Below are 16,108 nucleotides of genomic sequence, written 5' to 3'. Positions count from 1 at the left end.
GGAGTTACAGACCAAAACATCTGAAGGGTCCCATGTTGCCTACTTTGCCTATTCAACCGAATTTATGTATTATACAGATTACATGAAACAGCATGAGGACCACTGGATCATACCAGGAGCTCCAATTACAAAAGGAAGGCCACATTAGCTCTTGAAAGGGGGTGGTGGGTGGGAAGGGTCTTATGAGGGAAAGCAGGAGAAGTAGTTACAGATGAGAGAGGGGAACAGCCAACAGTATGAAGTGCAGTGCAGTGGGCAGCTAAGAGTGAAGAAGAAGCAGGTGTAGATTCCCACAAACCAACAGTGGAAAAGCTAAAAGGGGAAGTGGAGCCAGCAGCCATTGTACTCCAGCAGACATGCTGTAATGGACAGAAGCAATAACCTTGAAGAACAGGAGGAAAAGCTACAACCAAGACAATGGTCAGATAGAAGAAATTTGAGTCCATGGCAGAAATATAGTTTGAGAAAGGGTCTCAGAATTGACCCTCCCTAGTTCTCATGAAGATAAAGGGAGGGAGGGAAGAAGTATATCCAGACTTGCAAGTTTCTGTTCCAGTAACCTCATAATAAAAGTAGTATTAGCTTTCATAACTTTGGTTTCCTCTTCTGGTCTACCTTGAAGGGCTGACAGGCGCTGACAGCCTACAGCCAGCCAGCAGGTGGCAAAGCACCTTCCTTTCTCCATTTCTCATCACAACACAGACTGAAAGACTGTGCAAAACCAACACTTCAGCAGCAGTTCACAGCAAGAGATGCCAACTAACTTCAAGGGGTCTAAATGGTGGCTCAAGAATCCATTATAGCTCAGGCAAGCATTTTTATATGCTAAAGGAGAAATGAGCTATATAAAGGATTCTTTAGGATGTATAGCACATAATACACACAGTAGTAGACACATAAATCTTTAATACAGATGTAATGATAAGAGTTAATTTAGAAGTTAAGTAATAAGTAAATACGATAAAGCTTTCTTTTAAAATAATGGAATAATATAGAAACACAGGGAAAATAACACCATTCTCCTTGTCAGTGGTCTGTACCATTTCCCCAAAGAGCCCCTATACTCTATATTATTACAACAAGCAATGCTTTACAGAGTACTAGTTAAGTGACTTATATCAGCCTTCCAGTTTTATATTTTACATGCAGAAAAGCTATTCTGGCTTCCATCCATTTCTCTGTTGGGAAGGGGATTTGAGGTGTTTTAAATAAATCAAGATGGCCCAGGTGTCTATTAGGAAGTATGATTCCTCATAATCAATTGTGTTTAAGTCTTATTCAATATGCAATTTATCAACAGAGGCTAGAATTTCTATGATGCAAAGAAAAAAAAACATTTTTTTAAAAAAAATGATACACTTTCCTCAGCAATGCAGGTGCACTCAATTAAAGCTATCTATTTTGAGAGCTGTGCTTATCAGCCACCAATGATAGCGTAAACTTCAGAATTTGGCAAGAAAATGTGTTCCTCAACTTGAAAAGAGATGGTTTTTCTTTCTTTTTTGTTTTTAAAGGCAGCAGCTGCATTACAGAAGGAAAATCTGTCAAACAGAAACAAGAGAATACAATCTATCTAAATGCTTAAATGATACTATCAGTGACAGTAAAAGTACTGACATAATTTGATAGGTGGCATGAAATATATTTTTATTGATTGATTGATTGATATAGCTGCCTATCTCACACAAAGCAACTCTGGGTGGTGTACCACGATTGAATAAAATAACAAAGGGATAAAAATAATCATAAAGCCACTTATGTACAATGTTAGCATCTAACTACTGCCCCCCCACCACAAAAAATCCTTTAACTGTATAATTTGCAGATTCAAGATTCATACTTTGATATCCATTCATTCAGGAGCTAGATCACAATGACCAGCAAACAAGCATCTTTATGTTTATATAGCAATCTCTGAACAATAAGCAAAACCCTATAAAAAATGTACCGTACGCTACAGTATGTCAATTACACATACATATACATATAAGAACAGGCGTGACTATAACATCACTGTGATTCTTACAAGGTGTCTGTACTAGATCATGTGATCTGTGATTCTGTCTAAAACAGAGATAAAATTCCATGGTATTTTGATCATGATAAGCAGAAGCTTCAGTTGCAGGCCGAGGTTTTTCCAAGATGCCAAGATTTTCTGCATGGAAAGCAGATACTCTGGAACTGAATTTCCTTCCCCACAATCAGGCTTTTACACTGAAGTGCTGCATAAAATGCAGAGGTTTTTATTTGAATATATCCATACTGTTTCTAGTCTCACAGACCATCACTAATTTTAAATTTTGCATTGTAATTCACTGTGGAGAGTATTTTACTTTGGGACATGAAAAATCCTGTGTATAAAATTCCCCAAAACATTACAATAGTGGTAGGTTAAAACTACACTACTTTCCCTGTTACTCACTGAAATAGTTCAGTCTCTCACAAGCATAAGCAGTAGGAAAATATATCTGGACTGTCCTTTCCTTTGGCTGCAATTCAAGGTTACCTGTAGAATATACGAGCTGCAAACATTTGCATCACTAAAGAGTTTAAAGGCTTTGGTATCTCTTTGCCATCATTTGGCTGTCATCCAGGAGCTCCAGTGTTCTCCCCATAGGTGTTTCAGAGGACAGCTCCTTCTGTTAAATTCTAAAGGAGGTGGGCACATCAGCTTCCTTTTCAATGTAGCCACCATGTGCACAGCTAAGTGCCTGGCTTGCTTGGATGGTCCTGGGGATGCTGGGAGAGCTTGGAAAGGACTTATTGCCTGAGTCTTAGCTAGGAATCCTGGCTCTTTTTTTTTTTCCTGTGTGAAACTAAGTTACCCTTATGAAATTAAATATTAGCATTCTTTAAACCAAGCAAGAATATATTTTTCCTTTAGATTTTTTTAAAGAACCGTTATATTAATTTGATACTCTCTATCCCGTCTCTTGTAGAAAGATTTGTAGTAGACCAGTGGCATCTTGTAATCTAAGCATTACATTATCTGTTCCATTCTTTTCTTTTTTAATTGCTGTTTTTCCTCAAATCTAAATAATGCAATTTATCTTCTTCATTATTAAATGTAAAAGGAAGATATTTTAATATATTTTTATTTTTATTAAAGTTTAATTTTGATTATCTCTCACAAGGTTGATTTCTCTCCCAAAGGAGGAAGGAAGGTCTGAAACCTCTAGTCACAAGCCTCTGTGCTGCATAGCTAGTAGGTTGTATTACAGAAATTATTTCATTTTTCTTCATTTTTACCTTTTATCACCAAAAAGACACCATAGGTAGTGAAAAGGTTATCTCTCACACAGATCAAGGTTAGGCAGAAGACACCAGATGACGTACCTCTGTAAGATAGGTGAGAGCAGTAGTAACTACCAAGCAACTTTCCCAAAATAAGAAACATAGATAAGGTGTGTGGATCTACAGGACTTCGAGAACAGGAGGCTTGAGACCTTCAACCTTTCATACTATGGGGTCAGCCATTCCACTGCAAATACTATTGACAGACATAAGAGCACAGAGCCCACATTAATTACTGGACTGTCATTTGTGTGTACATATCAGTACAGTATGTGTCAGTCTTACTAGATAGACCAGACAGCAAGCACCTGACAGATGAGTTCATTCTACTTTATTGTAAAGCTACATTAACAGAATCTTGCAAATCTGAAAGTACTTCTCTCCCCAATCCCCCTTTACAGCCCAAAAACTAGGGAGAGTCTCTTCTGAGCCTCTTGCCCCACCCACATTCCTGCTACTTTTAACTGACCATTCCCTTGACTGTGTCTCTTTGGCCTATCTCCCAAGGTCATTCCCACATACCATTATAGTAAGTTAAGGGGGAGTTTTGCTTTCAGGATTTCATCCTTCTGAACAGAAATATTAATTCTCCAATGAATTTCAGTGTATAAAATGCTTTGTAGAAATTCTCAAAAAGTGCTACAACCAATGTTTAATTTCTTTGGTACTAGTACGAATACAATTTTTTAAAAAAACTTACAGTAATGGATATAGTCCATCAGAAACTACTGTATTCCAGCAGAAGCCTCATTGAAAATAAGCAGAATATGTATTCTATCAAGTTCAGCTCACATTGAAGGCTCTGCTGAGGCTAAGTTACCTACTCAATAAGTCTATGAAGGATTTTTTCATGCACAGAATGTTCACAATGTGTATATAATCTCACACATTTTTGTTTACTTCAGCTCTGAAATGATGCAGAAATGCAGCAGTGAATACAAATATATATAAATATATATAATTGATCAATAACATGGAGATATTTACCTGTGTGTCAGTCTCCGGTGGCTAATGCAAACAGCTGTTTGTTGATCTCGAGCAATGCATATCTTATGACGACTACATTTCATCTTTAAGCATGGATCTTTAGCTGGGTCTAAAGCTAAAAACAATTGTAGAGAATATTTTTTTTAAAAAAACACCTTTTCTACAAACATATAGCAATTATAAGTAACCTATTAGTTCCTCAATGGGCACTGAAGTATCTTTATTGATCTGCTAGGAAAACTAGGTCTTTGCCCGCAATAAACAATTAACAATTAATACTGAATTGGGTGGTCTTCTTACATTCAGGTGAAAGGAACAGAGTTCCCTATGGACTTCCCTGCTGAAGGGCTTTTCTCTCTCTCCTTCCTTATTCAGTTACTTTTCCCCTTATTCCCCATCTTCCCTTCCCTTCTCAGTACAGCTACCTTTCCCCCTTTGCCATCTCCAACCTGGCTTTTGTTTTGCTTTTAGTTAATGGTTAATTTATGGAGATCAAAATATAAATTACCTCATTTTACAGGCAGTTATTTTTAATTAGTAGTTATTGATTATATATAATCCTGGCCCAACCCATTTTTAAAGTGTGGCTTCTGGCAGATTGTGTGTGTGTGTACACACACACAAAGGTGTGCCACACAGAGACATTGATGAGTGGAGATAGAAACTCCAACAGGAGCTATATCCCTAAGTTAATAAAGTGCAGACACTGGGCAATGCACAGGAGTTTTGTTTACAATTCTAATTTATTTCTGTCCATTCTTCTTTGACAAAATGGTTGTCTTAAATTCAGAGTAGCCTTTCTTTGGAAAAATACGTTATTTACATTCTTGGTTCTTATATGTACATACCTGTGCATTAATGTTAGCATCTGTACTGTGGTAAAGGTTACAATTTTGCAAAAAGGTACACTTAGGGCCAACTGATGGATTCATGCCTAACCATGGTGAAAGGTGTGTTCAGTTATAGCCTAAATAAATGTCTTGTTAACATTTCCAGTCTGAACAGCCTGTCAATGCTTTTAGCCCAGCTGCTGATCTTTCTTTATACCCAACTTCATATGAACATAGTTTTATGTGATAAGTACAACACTCATATGACAAATTGCTAATGAAAATTTTAACTTATGTTGATATGCAAGGATAGAATTTTAATTAACTGTGACTATTACAGATCAGTGGGTAAACATTTTGCCATCTCAAAATCAAAATATAAAATAATTGCATGAACTATCATAAAGTAACTCAGCAAGAAGGAACTCTTACCACTCTTTCCTAACCATATTAAAAATCAATATTCAGTTTTATTCCATTATGCAAATATAGATTTGAGCCGTGTTAATTTCCAACTTAAAGTAGTTTAAATGTTTGATTAATACATTAATTTTCTTGTTAAACAACAATTTCCAAAAGCATGTACAACATGAACATTATATGACATTTTAAGACATTTAATGCTTAACAGTTCTCATTTACTGATGTGGAAAGAATTCTACTTACATATTTTAAAAACCTTTTGCAAACAGAACTGTTGACAAATTGAATAATGGTTCTGGCATAGGGGGAAGGGAATAACACAGATGGAACAGTCAAGCAAATCAAGTTTTGGTCACTTGTATGCATTTTTCTATTGTTGGCCTAAAAGATCAAGTTGCTAAACAACAAGAAGATATAATTTATACAGATATATGATGCATTTTATTCTTCACTGGTCTACATTGTGATTACTAGTGGAAATAGTTTTCTGCAACTCTTCAACTTCAAAGACACTCTGTATATAATATGAGCTCTTGGGAAACAGTACCAACTGAGGGCTATTACTGTCATGTCCTATTTATAGGCTTCAGAGATGCCTCTGATTACTATTGTTAGAAACAGGATGCTGTGCTAGATGTTACAGCAGGACACTTCTACTCTTCTTAAGGTCTAAACTAGGAATCAGTAACCTGATTCCTTTAATACGTTTTAGACAGCAATTCTTATGAGCTCCATCCTGCATGATCAGTACTTGTTAGTTGTACTCCAAAATAACTAGACAGTATCAGATTGCTTACCTCTCTTTTAAAATATGAACCTATTCAACATGAGTGAGAGAAGGCATATCTAACCAGCTAATAGTAATACTGCAAAGCTAGCTTATGCCTTAATGTAAGATTGCTATGCCAGCTTAAGCAAGTTTATTAACCATCTTTCCACTGGAGAATAATGTGACAGTTGCAGCATTTCTATAAACAATGGATAGCCACACATCAGCAAGATCTGTTTGATTATTCACATCCTGAAAGAATTCAAATGTCATATGGAAATAATGTTTTTTGGTATTTATTCCTTACTTTTAGGTATTGTATTCAGATGGGGAAAGGGGGAAATATTAGATGTTTACAATGAGTAATGGTACTTCAAACATGCAATTTGCTATACAACAGGTCAGCATGTAATTTTGTGAATGGGCATAGCACAAATTAGCTTCCACCCACTTGGTGTCTTTCAGAGGTATTTGGATTTTATTCCAAGACTCATGGTATCTGGCTGGGCTAGCTAAGGATTATGGGAACTGATGTCTAATACTTCTGAAAGTCAATAGGTTAGAGAAGGTTGGCATAGATAAAATATGAATAGCTGTGACAAGAATCAAAATCCGCATTCACAGAAATCCCACCCAAGTCAATTGTTCCAAAGTTCCCCTTTGAAAGTTTTCATTCCTTATTTTTACAGAAGCATTAATGAATCCATGCACAGGGTAATTTAAGTAAATTCTGGATACTGTGAAAAATTAAAAATAGTTAATGTCTTACTTTTCACAAATCCAGAATTTACAGGAAGAATGAAATCTAGATAGAAATATTACTCATTTTGCAGTGGAAATCATCTACGTCCAGTTCTAGCCAAAATATTCTGGACATGTCAGTATTATACATTTTCATAATACTGAAAAAGAGAATATTCATAAATTAGTAATTAAGTATCATCTGCACATTTGGCAAAAGAAAAAGAAAAATCCATGCTACTTTTTTGTTATCTTAAAATAAATATTCAAACCAATATTCAAATATATTTTTCTTGTTCTTACATAGAAGAAGTGAAACAATCTAATTTTGGATAGATCATTACTACTGATAAATTTATTTTTTTCTTACACAATTTTAACCCCAGCACTGAAAATCAAAGTGGCAAGCAAAGTAGCTTCAGCCACCTCCACTGTATTTTCAGCAGCAAGCTTACAATATGGCTTAGAGCCAGCCTAGAAAAAAATTAAGATGGTACTGTAGTAGCAGCTGCAAGTTCTTCACCTGGATTTTCAGTTTTAAGTACTAAACTATCCTCTCCTCCTTGCCAAATATTAATTCTCCCCCACAAAGTAATAAAGCTTACAGTAACTAACTTGCAGGAAGGGGTTTTAAAATTAAAGAATCTTTGCTTTCTGAATCAAACCCTCATTTCACAGAAAACAAACTCAAAAGTAACTTGGTCAAGAAACAGACTTTGTAGCAGAGGTCTGAAATCCATATGACAATTCCCTCTTTCCCCACAAAGCAAAACAAAATACAGTGGTACCTCGGGATACGAACTTAATCCGTTCCGTGACTCTGGTTGCAACTCGAGTTGGTCTCAAGTCGAGGTAAAGTTTCCCATAGGGTTCAATGTAAATCCGGTTAATCCGTTCCGCCCTCCGAATTTGGTCGCAACCCGAGGCAAATTTCCCCATAGGGTTCAATGTAAATCCGGTTAATCCGTTCCGCCCTCCACCCAAATTTGGTCGCAACCCGAGGCAATTTTCTCTTCAGAGCCTTACTCCCGCCAAGCCTGCTCTGCATTTTCTTTGGAGCCATGCTAACACGCACAGCAAAAACCTTCGCAAAACACCGCAAAACACACCACAAGCCTCACCAAACGTCTCCTTGCTACCGCGACCTCGCCCACAGGAAGCCGCGACCGTGTGGCAGCAGGGAAAATGGCCGCGGATCCGGTTCGTAACTAGAGGCGAGTTCATAACCCGAGGTAAATTTTTCCTGCCGAAGCTGGTCATAACCCGAAACGTCCGTTAGTAGAGGCGTTCGTATCCCGAGGTACCACTGTACCAATTTCATAGAAGACAAACTGGTAGTATTCAGAGAAACACACAGTTAGAACAACCCACTGCATTATATATCATTCCCAAAAGTATACATAGAGATCACATCAAAAGAAACAACCATACCCAGCATTAAAAAAACCCCAAAAAACTGCCCACTTTCTGAAGCCACTTCTTAGGTCCCCAGGATGTCTGCTAGCTTACTGATCATGATCAGAACAAAGAACTGGCCTGCAGCCACCCACCATTCCTTATTTTGCAAGAATGCCTCTCGACCCTTGGAGCATGGAGATATTATTTATACAGATAGTTTGGAGACTTATAGAGTAAGTCCTCATCACAAACCCCTATCTTCAGGCTTTAATTACTAATGGAGGGAAGGGGTATCTCTTAAAATAGAATGTTCATTAAAATAGAATGGGATTTTACATATGTGTTTTATGTATTTTACATATGTAATATGGGAACGTGATTTCATGCAATGCAGAAAAGCATATACTTTAGGCAGAAATTGAAGTCTATTAACTAAGGTCACTTAAATCAATGCTGTATTTGTAATTCATTTGCAACATGCTAGGTTGCCAGGGTTTTTTTTTTTCCCCTCCCTTACTCAAATGTGATTTTAAAAAATTAAGAGTGATGAGAAATTTATGTGTATATGGCAAATAAACTCCATACAAAATTATTATTCAACAGTGTTGCTTGAGTGTCTGGTAAAAGTCACAATGAGATTGCACTGATGTTGCATGTGTCATGATGCAAATTAAGCAACTTATTTAATTATACCATTTTTATGCAAAATACCCCAAATACATAACTGGCATCATTATACGCATGTCGCTTCCTCACCACCACCACCACCAGAACCACCACCACCACCAGTGGATGGCTATGATATCTCGATAAGTATTCAGAAATTCTAGGTTTCATATGCAAATCCACCTAAGTATACATAAAAAGAAAATGAAAACATGATTATGCAAGCTATATTGCCAAATCCTAGATCATAGTTTAGCTAGGGATGAGACAATCTAATAAACTTGGTTAAAATTGTTGTAAACCAGCAGCTGTCTAACTAAAGTCAAAAGTCTGTGCAGGACAGTTTCCAGAGAATAGTAGAATATGGGAAGTACTATTTATAGAAAATCTGCCTTACATACACTGCATCCAGACCCTGATCTATTTGTTTATCAAAGAACAAATGAAAGATAAATTGTTCATCTTGGACTGAGGAGGTGCAGATTTAAATCTTCATTCAAAGCTGAAGGTTGACGCTGTAATACAATAATCCTTTGTTCTGGGCTAACATTCCTCATAGGGCTGTTGTTTGAAAATAAAATCAGGAAAGATAACTATACCCACCACCATGTGCTTTTAGTAGAGAGGTAGAATATAATAAACAAATTAACTGTCATTTGTATAATTAATTCTGTTACGTCTTCCCCTTCAATCTTCTGAAGGTTAAACATAACCGGTTCCTTCAATCTGTCTTCATAGGCTTAGTTTTTAGTGCTCTGGCCATCCTTGTTGTTAATGTGGTGCCCAGAAGTGGAGTCAGGACATGGTACCTGAAGAAAGCAAAACTTGTATGCCTTTTGTGCTTACTACAAGATAATTACATGGAGAGTATTAAGCTAAACCAAAAAAGAAGCATTACAAACACCAAACTTAAAGTGTTTGTTATTACATAACTGCTCTACCATTTCGTTTTTCTTCAATAGAACGAAACTCATTGTAATGTACTCCACGTGGGGTTATCCTTTAAAACTGTTTAACTGTATTAAGTTGTACCTATACAAATTCCAAAAACTAATGAAGAAAGAACATGAACTCAGTGAACATAAGGCTATGTAGGCAAGCTCCCAGATTCACTTTAGAATGCAAGGCTATTTATTGCCTATACTCTCTAACTATATTCAGAAATATTTGTATTATTGAATGTCCATATTCGGGAAACAAGAGTAGAGCTCATTAAGTGAAACAGTTGTGTACATACACAGATGCAGACACAGCTGGAGCAGTGAATCTTGAAAATTGTGCAGCTGATTTAATGATTTGAAAATATATTATTTTTATGCAAACAGCTGCATAACCACTGCAAAGCACCTCTTTCAAATCCTTTGCATTTCATGAGGTCTCCTGAATAAGAATATTTTTGCCTGTTTGCCTTAGATTGAAGGGACTGGGTGAGTAATTTGCAAAATAAATATATCCATATTAGATGGTTGTAGAGAACAGTTTGCACAGCCCAATGTCCTGTTAAGTTTTTATTTATTCATTCATTATTAAATTTATATGCCACCCATCTCCGCCAGAAGGTGACTCTGGTTGGCTTACAATTAAAATCCAAGACAATAAAAACAATAAAAATATAAACATCCACAATTAAAATAACAAGTAATAATTTTATATAAAAACCCAATATACAATTCAAGAAGATGGGGGGAGCAGTATTGATCATCCCACCAGCCAATTCCAGCAATGTGAGCCCCATCAGGCCTCCAGGCCATCTGGCATAGCCATGTTTTTACACCTTTTCGGAAGGCCAGGAAAGTGGGGGCAGCCCGTACCTCAGATGGCAAGATATTCCACGGGATGGGGGCCACAGCAGAAAATACCCTCTTCCTAGACCCCACCAGCTGGAATTCCTTGACTCGTAGGGTCAGCAAAATGACCCTTCTGCGGGACCAAATGGGGTGGGTGGATATAACAAGGGTGAGAAAGTTTGGCATTCCAACTCTGTCAAGCCAAGCCAGCATAGCCAAAGGTCAAAAAATCTGGGGGGTAATAAATGGGGAAGACTGATATAGACTAAAAGTCTTCCTAATTAAGAATAAAATATAAACTTCTGACAAACTGACTCCTTAGTTCACAAACTGTGTTTTTGTTAGTTTTTGAAACACCATAAGCCTTGCTTGATTTTGCTGCAACTTTTCTTAAAGAGGTAAATGATTTAGTGATAGTTTATTTACTCACCAATAAAACTTATAATGCTAGCTGTGAAACTTTGTCCTTTGTCATCCAGTGGTTTGTCCAGATCTGGTAATCTTTCCACAATCGCCAAGCAGATTACTCTGAGGTGCTCATTTGCAGTAGAGACATCCCTTTTTTCCCCACCATTGTTCCCTTGCAGTTGGTATTTGGACTGCCCACAATCCAGAAGAGCATTTATTCATTAAGACTTATAGTCCTTGATAGATAAGTTCATTCATTGACCCCATCTGCTTTTAAAGTCATCCAAGTTAGCAGACATCACTATGTCTTGTGATAATGAATTTCATAGGTTGCTATGCTTTTTGTTTGTTTGTTTCTGGTTTGTTCTAAATCTCCTAAGCATTTGAAAGGAAAAAACTTCATGCAGTTCATGTACTTTCACCATATCATGCATGATTATACATGTCATTCATGTTCCCCCTCGCTGCCTTTTTTCTAAACTGAGGAGCCCCAAACCATCTAGCCACTTCTCATAAGGAAGGTGCTTGATCTCACTATTTATTTTAGTTGCCTTCTTCTGCATTTTTTTCCATCTCTATTATATCCCTTCTCAAATGTAGCAACTAAATTTTCCAGATGTTCCATAGATCTACAGTATGTAAGGGTACTACATTGTTGGCAGTTTTACTTTTAATCCATTTTATAATGATCCCTAGTATAGATTTTTAAGTGTTCACAGCTACTACACAGTGAGTTGACATATTCACTGAACTATCAACAGTGACCCCAAGATTTTCTTTTTGGTTAGTTAGAGATATCAGGCTCTAATGGTTGCTGTTATATGTATTGATTACATTGTTTGTATTTTGATTGTAAATGCTGTTAGTCACCCTGAGTCACCATAGTGAGGTGGGTGGCTATATAAATTGAATTAATAAATAATAAGTGGGAAATATTTAAGCATTAAATTGGGGACTTAAGACAGGGAACATACTTATATCCACAGTATTGGCATTCTATAGTTAACATAAAAATGCAAATGGCACTGATGTAATAGCTGCAATCATTCTCGGCAGTTTAATAAATTAATCACCCACAAAAATACAAGTACACAGCTCTTACTACACTGCTTTCTGTTTAAATTTTATGAAATTGTTGCTGTCATAAATCAATTTTCATCCAGAGTTCTAGCAAGGAAACTATAAGCATTAACATGATTAAAAGCTTTATTTATTTATTTGGATCATTTTATAGAATGCACAAAATTTTCCTCATTGGGCATGTTCTCTGATTTCTGAATCTGGCAGACATTAGTACATTGGATACAATATTTTAATATAGCCTAAGGGCCCAGTTCCAATAAATGTACGTGGCAGCATTCACATACATAGTATCTAGGATGCAAATGTGTTATCAGGGCTGCTTACATTGGACTAGACCCTAAACATACTTTATATACAAGTAAATGTGCAACAGGACTCCAAGGAATACAATCCTACCAGTAAAAAAGAGTGTTATGCCACATTATACATTAATCTTCTCTATAATTACAGTTTAGCATCAACGTTTGGTCCATTTTAAATATTATATCCACTTTGTTTCACTTGTTCAAAATAAAAGAGAGAAAAAAATTCCCAGAGTGTAGCTTTTTATGTCCAGCTTGAGAGTCTATTTGTAATAAGCTACTTCACAGACCTAATAATGTATGGCTGTTGCTGTTGTTGTTATTAAAGAAAAGGTATGACTATAGCTTAAATATTCATGTGCTTTCAGAAGTTAAGCTTTTACCTAAAGATAGACAAATAGCATACTAGTTTACCTGGATGCATCTTATGAAGGTAACAGTTTAAGCAATTAATTATGTATACAAAGCTATGTGTAAACTATTTAGTATTCATGGGAAGTTATATCCAGGCGTATTTTTTAGTAGCCATAATCATATTTAATCTTCTCCACGTAGTAGAGTATTCCTGTAAAGAAATTCAGTAGTACTAACTACAGAAAAGTATTAACCATGTGCAATTTCTGACAAAAAGCATGTTATGATTTTATGGTGCTTTAAATACATTGCTCATAATTCACCATAAAGAACTTTGGGAAGATTGAGATTTCTATTATAATTTCCAGTAATACTATATAGGGTTAGCACAATCATTTGACTAGATCTAACCAAGATGTAAAGACTGAGTTATAAATCATTTTCCAGTCTCTCTCTCTCTACCACCATTTGCATCTTTCAAATTTGCAACTCCTATAACCTCCATCCTTGATTGCTGGAAAATGCAGGACAAGCAATACAACAGTTTTGAAACACACCAAACTGGAGAAAGCTAATTTAAACAATATAGTTTTGTATACATTTACAAATTGCATTTAAAATTGTTCAGACTTCAAAATTATAATACACATGGATAAATTATTTGTTAAATTCTAAAGACATTTTCCTGAGTTACATAGTAGTTTTATGTAGCTAGAAGGTTTAAATTACAACAAGCAGTGTATCTGTGCATATGTCTGTGTTGCAAGGTTAGTAAGGGAGCAGAAAAAATCTTCAGTTATTATCAGCTGGATTTTTGATTACTTTTCCTTAATTGCACAAACATATATTTATCTGGCTTCACAATAGTATTAGCCTATTTAGTTGTGGATAAAGTTAAAGATACATATCTGCATATCCATACCATTTATATATGAAGCATTGATTGCATTCATAATATTCATTACACACTATATTAACATCTAATTACAAATTAAATTAAAACCATTAAGATCAAATTGAAATGAAATCTCAGGATTTATTTTGTGGTATAAAATATTTCTTCTATAAATATAGAACAAATGTATAAATCGAGCTCTATTCAGGTATTCAGCTGAATGCATGAGGGCTTCAAACTGAGCAAAGTCCATGCCTGCCTAGCCCACATTCTCCCCAACCTCCTCACCTGGCTGTAAACTTGTTAATTTCTAGGAGGATGTGAGGACAGGGATGGACTGCATTACTGACATACAATAAGAGAAATGGAGTTTTAGTCAATTTAGTGCTCCATGAAGTATAGAGGAACACAGTATCTGAATGAAATCTTGAGTGTCTGCATTGCACTTACAGTATTTTGTTAAATTAGTGCTGTCTGAATGAAAGTGTTGGTTACAACCCTTTCAATGTCTTGCAAGACTTAAGTTCATGCTGAAGACCCACATTACTGAGTGTGGCTTGGCCCAAGTTTGACCATAGAAATTTCTTTATCCCATAAAGAGTTAGAGTATAGAAGCATGTTATGGAAATGAACAGGGCTATTTTTATCAGATTAATCCATTCGGGCAATAACTGTCAGAGGTGGTTTCTCTTTTGCCACTTTAAAGATCAGCCATTACTTGAAGAGCTGAACATTTTATATTGTGTTCCTTGGCAGTATCCATTAGCATAAAAAAATTCCAGTCCCCAAGCATCCAAATCAGTTCTGTAAAACTGTGCATTATATATGTTACTCCCCTGTCCTATCAAAGATTTCAGTTTTATCAACAATGTCACAAGTGTGTGTGGGAGGGGGGGCTAGAATTTCTTAGGAGATTCAAACAGGTAGGACTCACACTCAGAATAATGCATCGAGGAACTATTTTGTTCCTAGGAAGACTTGGACTCCCTAATTGCAAATGTTCTGTGAGTCTTTGCCTAGAATAATTGAAAGTTGTTCTGCTGCTGCTTTGCATTTTCCTTGGCAGAAGCTAAAACAAGGTTTGCTTTATGGACTTATGTGTTAGTTTACTGTAAATATGAGTTTAGGGAGCCTAATCAGCTAAACAAAAGTAGCATTTCAATGTTTAGCATGTAGCAAACTTCTGTACACGTACACTTGCTTTTGTCCAAGATAGAACAAGGAGCAATCCAATGAGGTATTCAGGAAATCCAATCAGCTCTGTGACTGCAGACCTTTGACTATAGGGAAGCTGCACTTAAAGTCCACCATGCAGAGCAAAATAGTTTCAGGTTGATGTTATCTTGTACTTGTTGAAAATCTTTAAACTGGGCAAAATGTTTTAGTGAGACTATGTTGATCAGGTCAATAAATTATCTTAGAAAATGTCTGCACATACTATTGTTTCCTGATATATCTTGTACCACTAGGCTAACAACATGTGCTTTGTAGTGAAATATAGTGCTTGTGGCGTCTCTTCATTCACAAAAGCCCATAATCCACTCATGCATGCAGCAATATTAGATGTTCCATCTTAGCACTGGCCACAGTACCCACTGAGAGGAAGGTTAAAATGGCAGAGAACATTTTTCAAAAGGGCAAGCAAAGAGTTTGCAGTTTTGTCACATTTAATTTTAAAAATCCTCAGCAGAGATAGCAATATGAAAGGAACGTGAAACCTGTTCCATCATGTTCATATCTGTAGCCTCATCCATAATGACTGTATCTCAATCTCTCTGAGCAACATGTAGAATATTGTGAGCTACAATCACAAGTATCTCATTTACTGTAGCAAGTGAAACCCACTGGTAATTTGTACAATTCAGCCATGATTTCAGCTGTAGGATGCCACAGTAAGAGCTCCCTAAGGTTGAACTCTTCCTCCAGATGGCCATGGATAGCAATGCACTGATAGGCTAGATACTGAAATGACGATAAGATGGCTAGCAGTACTGTTCTAGCCTCTTGCATTTACTTCTGTTTACCACCTGAAAAATGTTTAACCCCAGCAGCGCATGGGAAGTTAGAATGCTGACAGGTCCTAACTTCCCTAGCATTTTCTTCCAGTTAAAAAAGCCTTCCTGCGCATCCCCATCTCTTGAAGTTTTTGAAAGAGAAGCATTCATTTCATT

The 16,108-nt window shown here is 36.3% G+C and overlaps 1 protein-coding gene across 1 annotated transcript in view; it reads right to left on the bottom strand.

Moving 5' to 3' along the window:
• Nucleotides 1–16,108, bottom strand: part of SPOCK3 (SPARC (osteonectin), cwcv and kazal like domains proteoglycan 3) — a 160,935-nt gene that overhangs the window by 84,027 nt on the left and 60,800 nt on the right. Inside the window, exon 4 of the mRNA XM_088132536.1 lies at nucleotides 4,282–4,396. Coding sequence (XP_087988662.1) covers nucleotides 4,282–4,396 — 115 coding nt within the window. The remainder of the gene's footprint in view (nucleotides 1–4,281; nucleotides 4,397–16,108) is intronic.

This window comes from Python bivittatus, unplaced genomic scaffold (genome assembly GCF_059951505.1).
Source record: "Python bivittatus isolate LINGU-HERP-01145 unplaced genomic scaffold, Pbiv_v1 ctg000070_np1212, whole genome shotgun sequence".
Classification (NCBI taxonomy): domain Eukaryota; kingdom Metazoa; phylum Chordata; class Lepidosauria; order Squamata; family Pythonidae; genus Python; species Python bivittatus.
The sequence above is the reverse complement of the archived record's forward strand: the minus strand, read 5'-3'. Positions and strand labels throughout refer to the sequence as shown.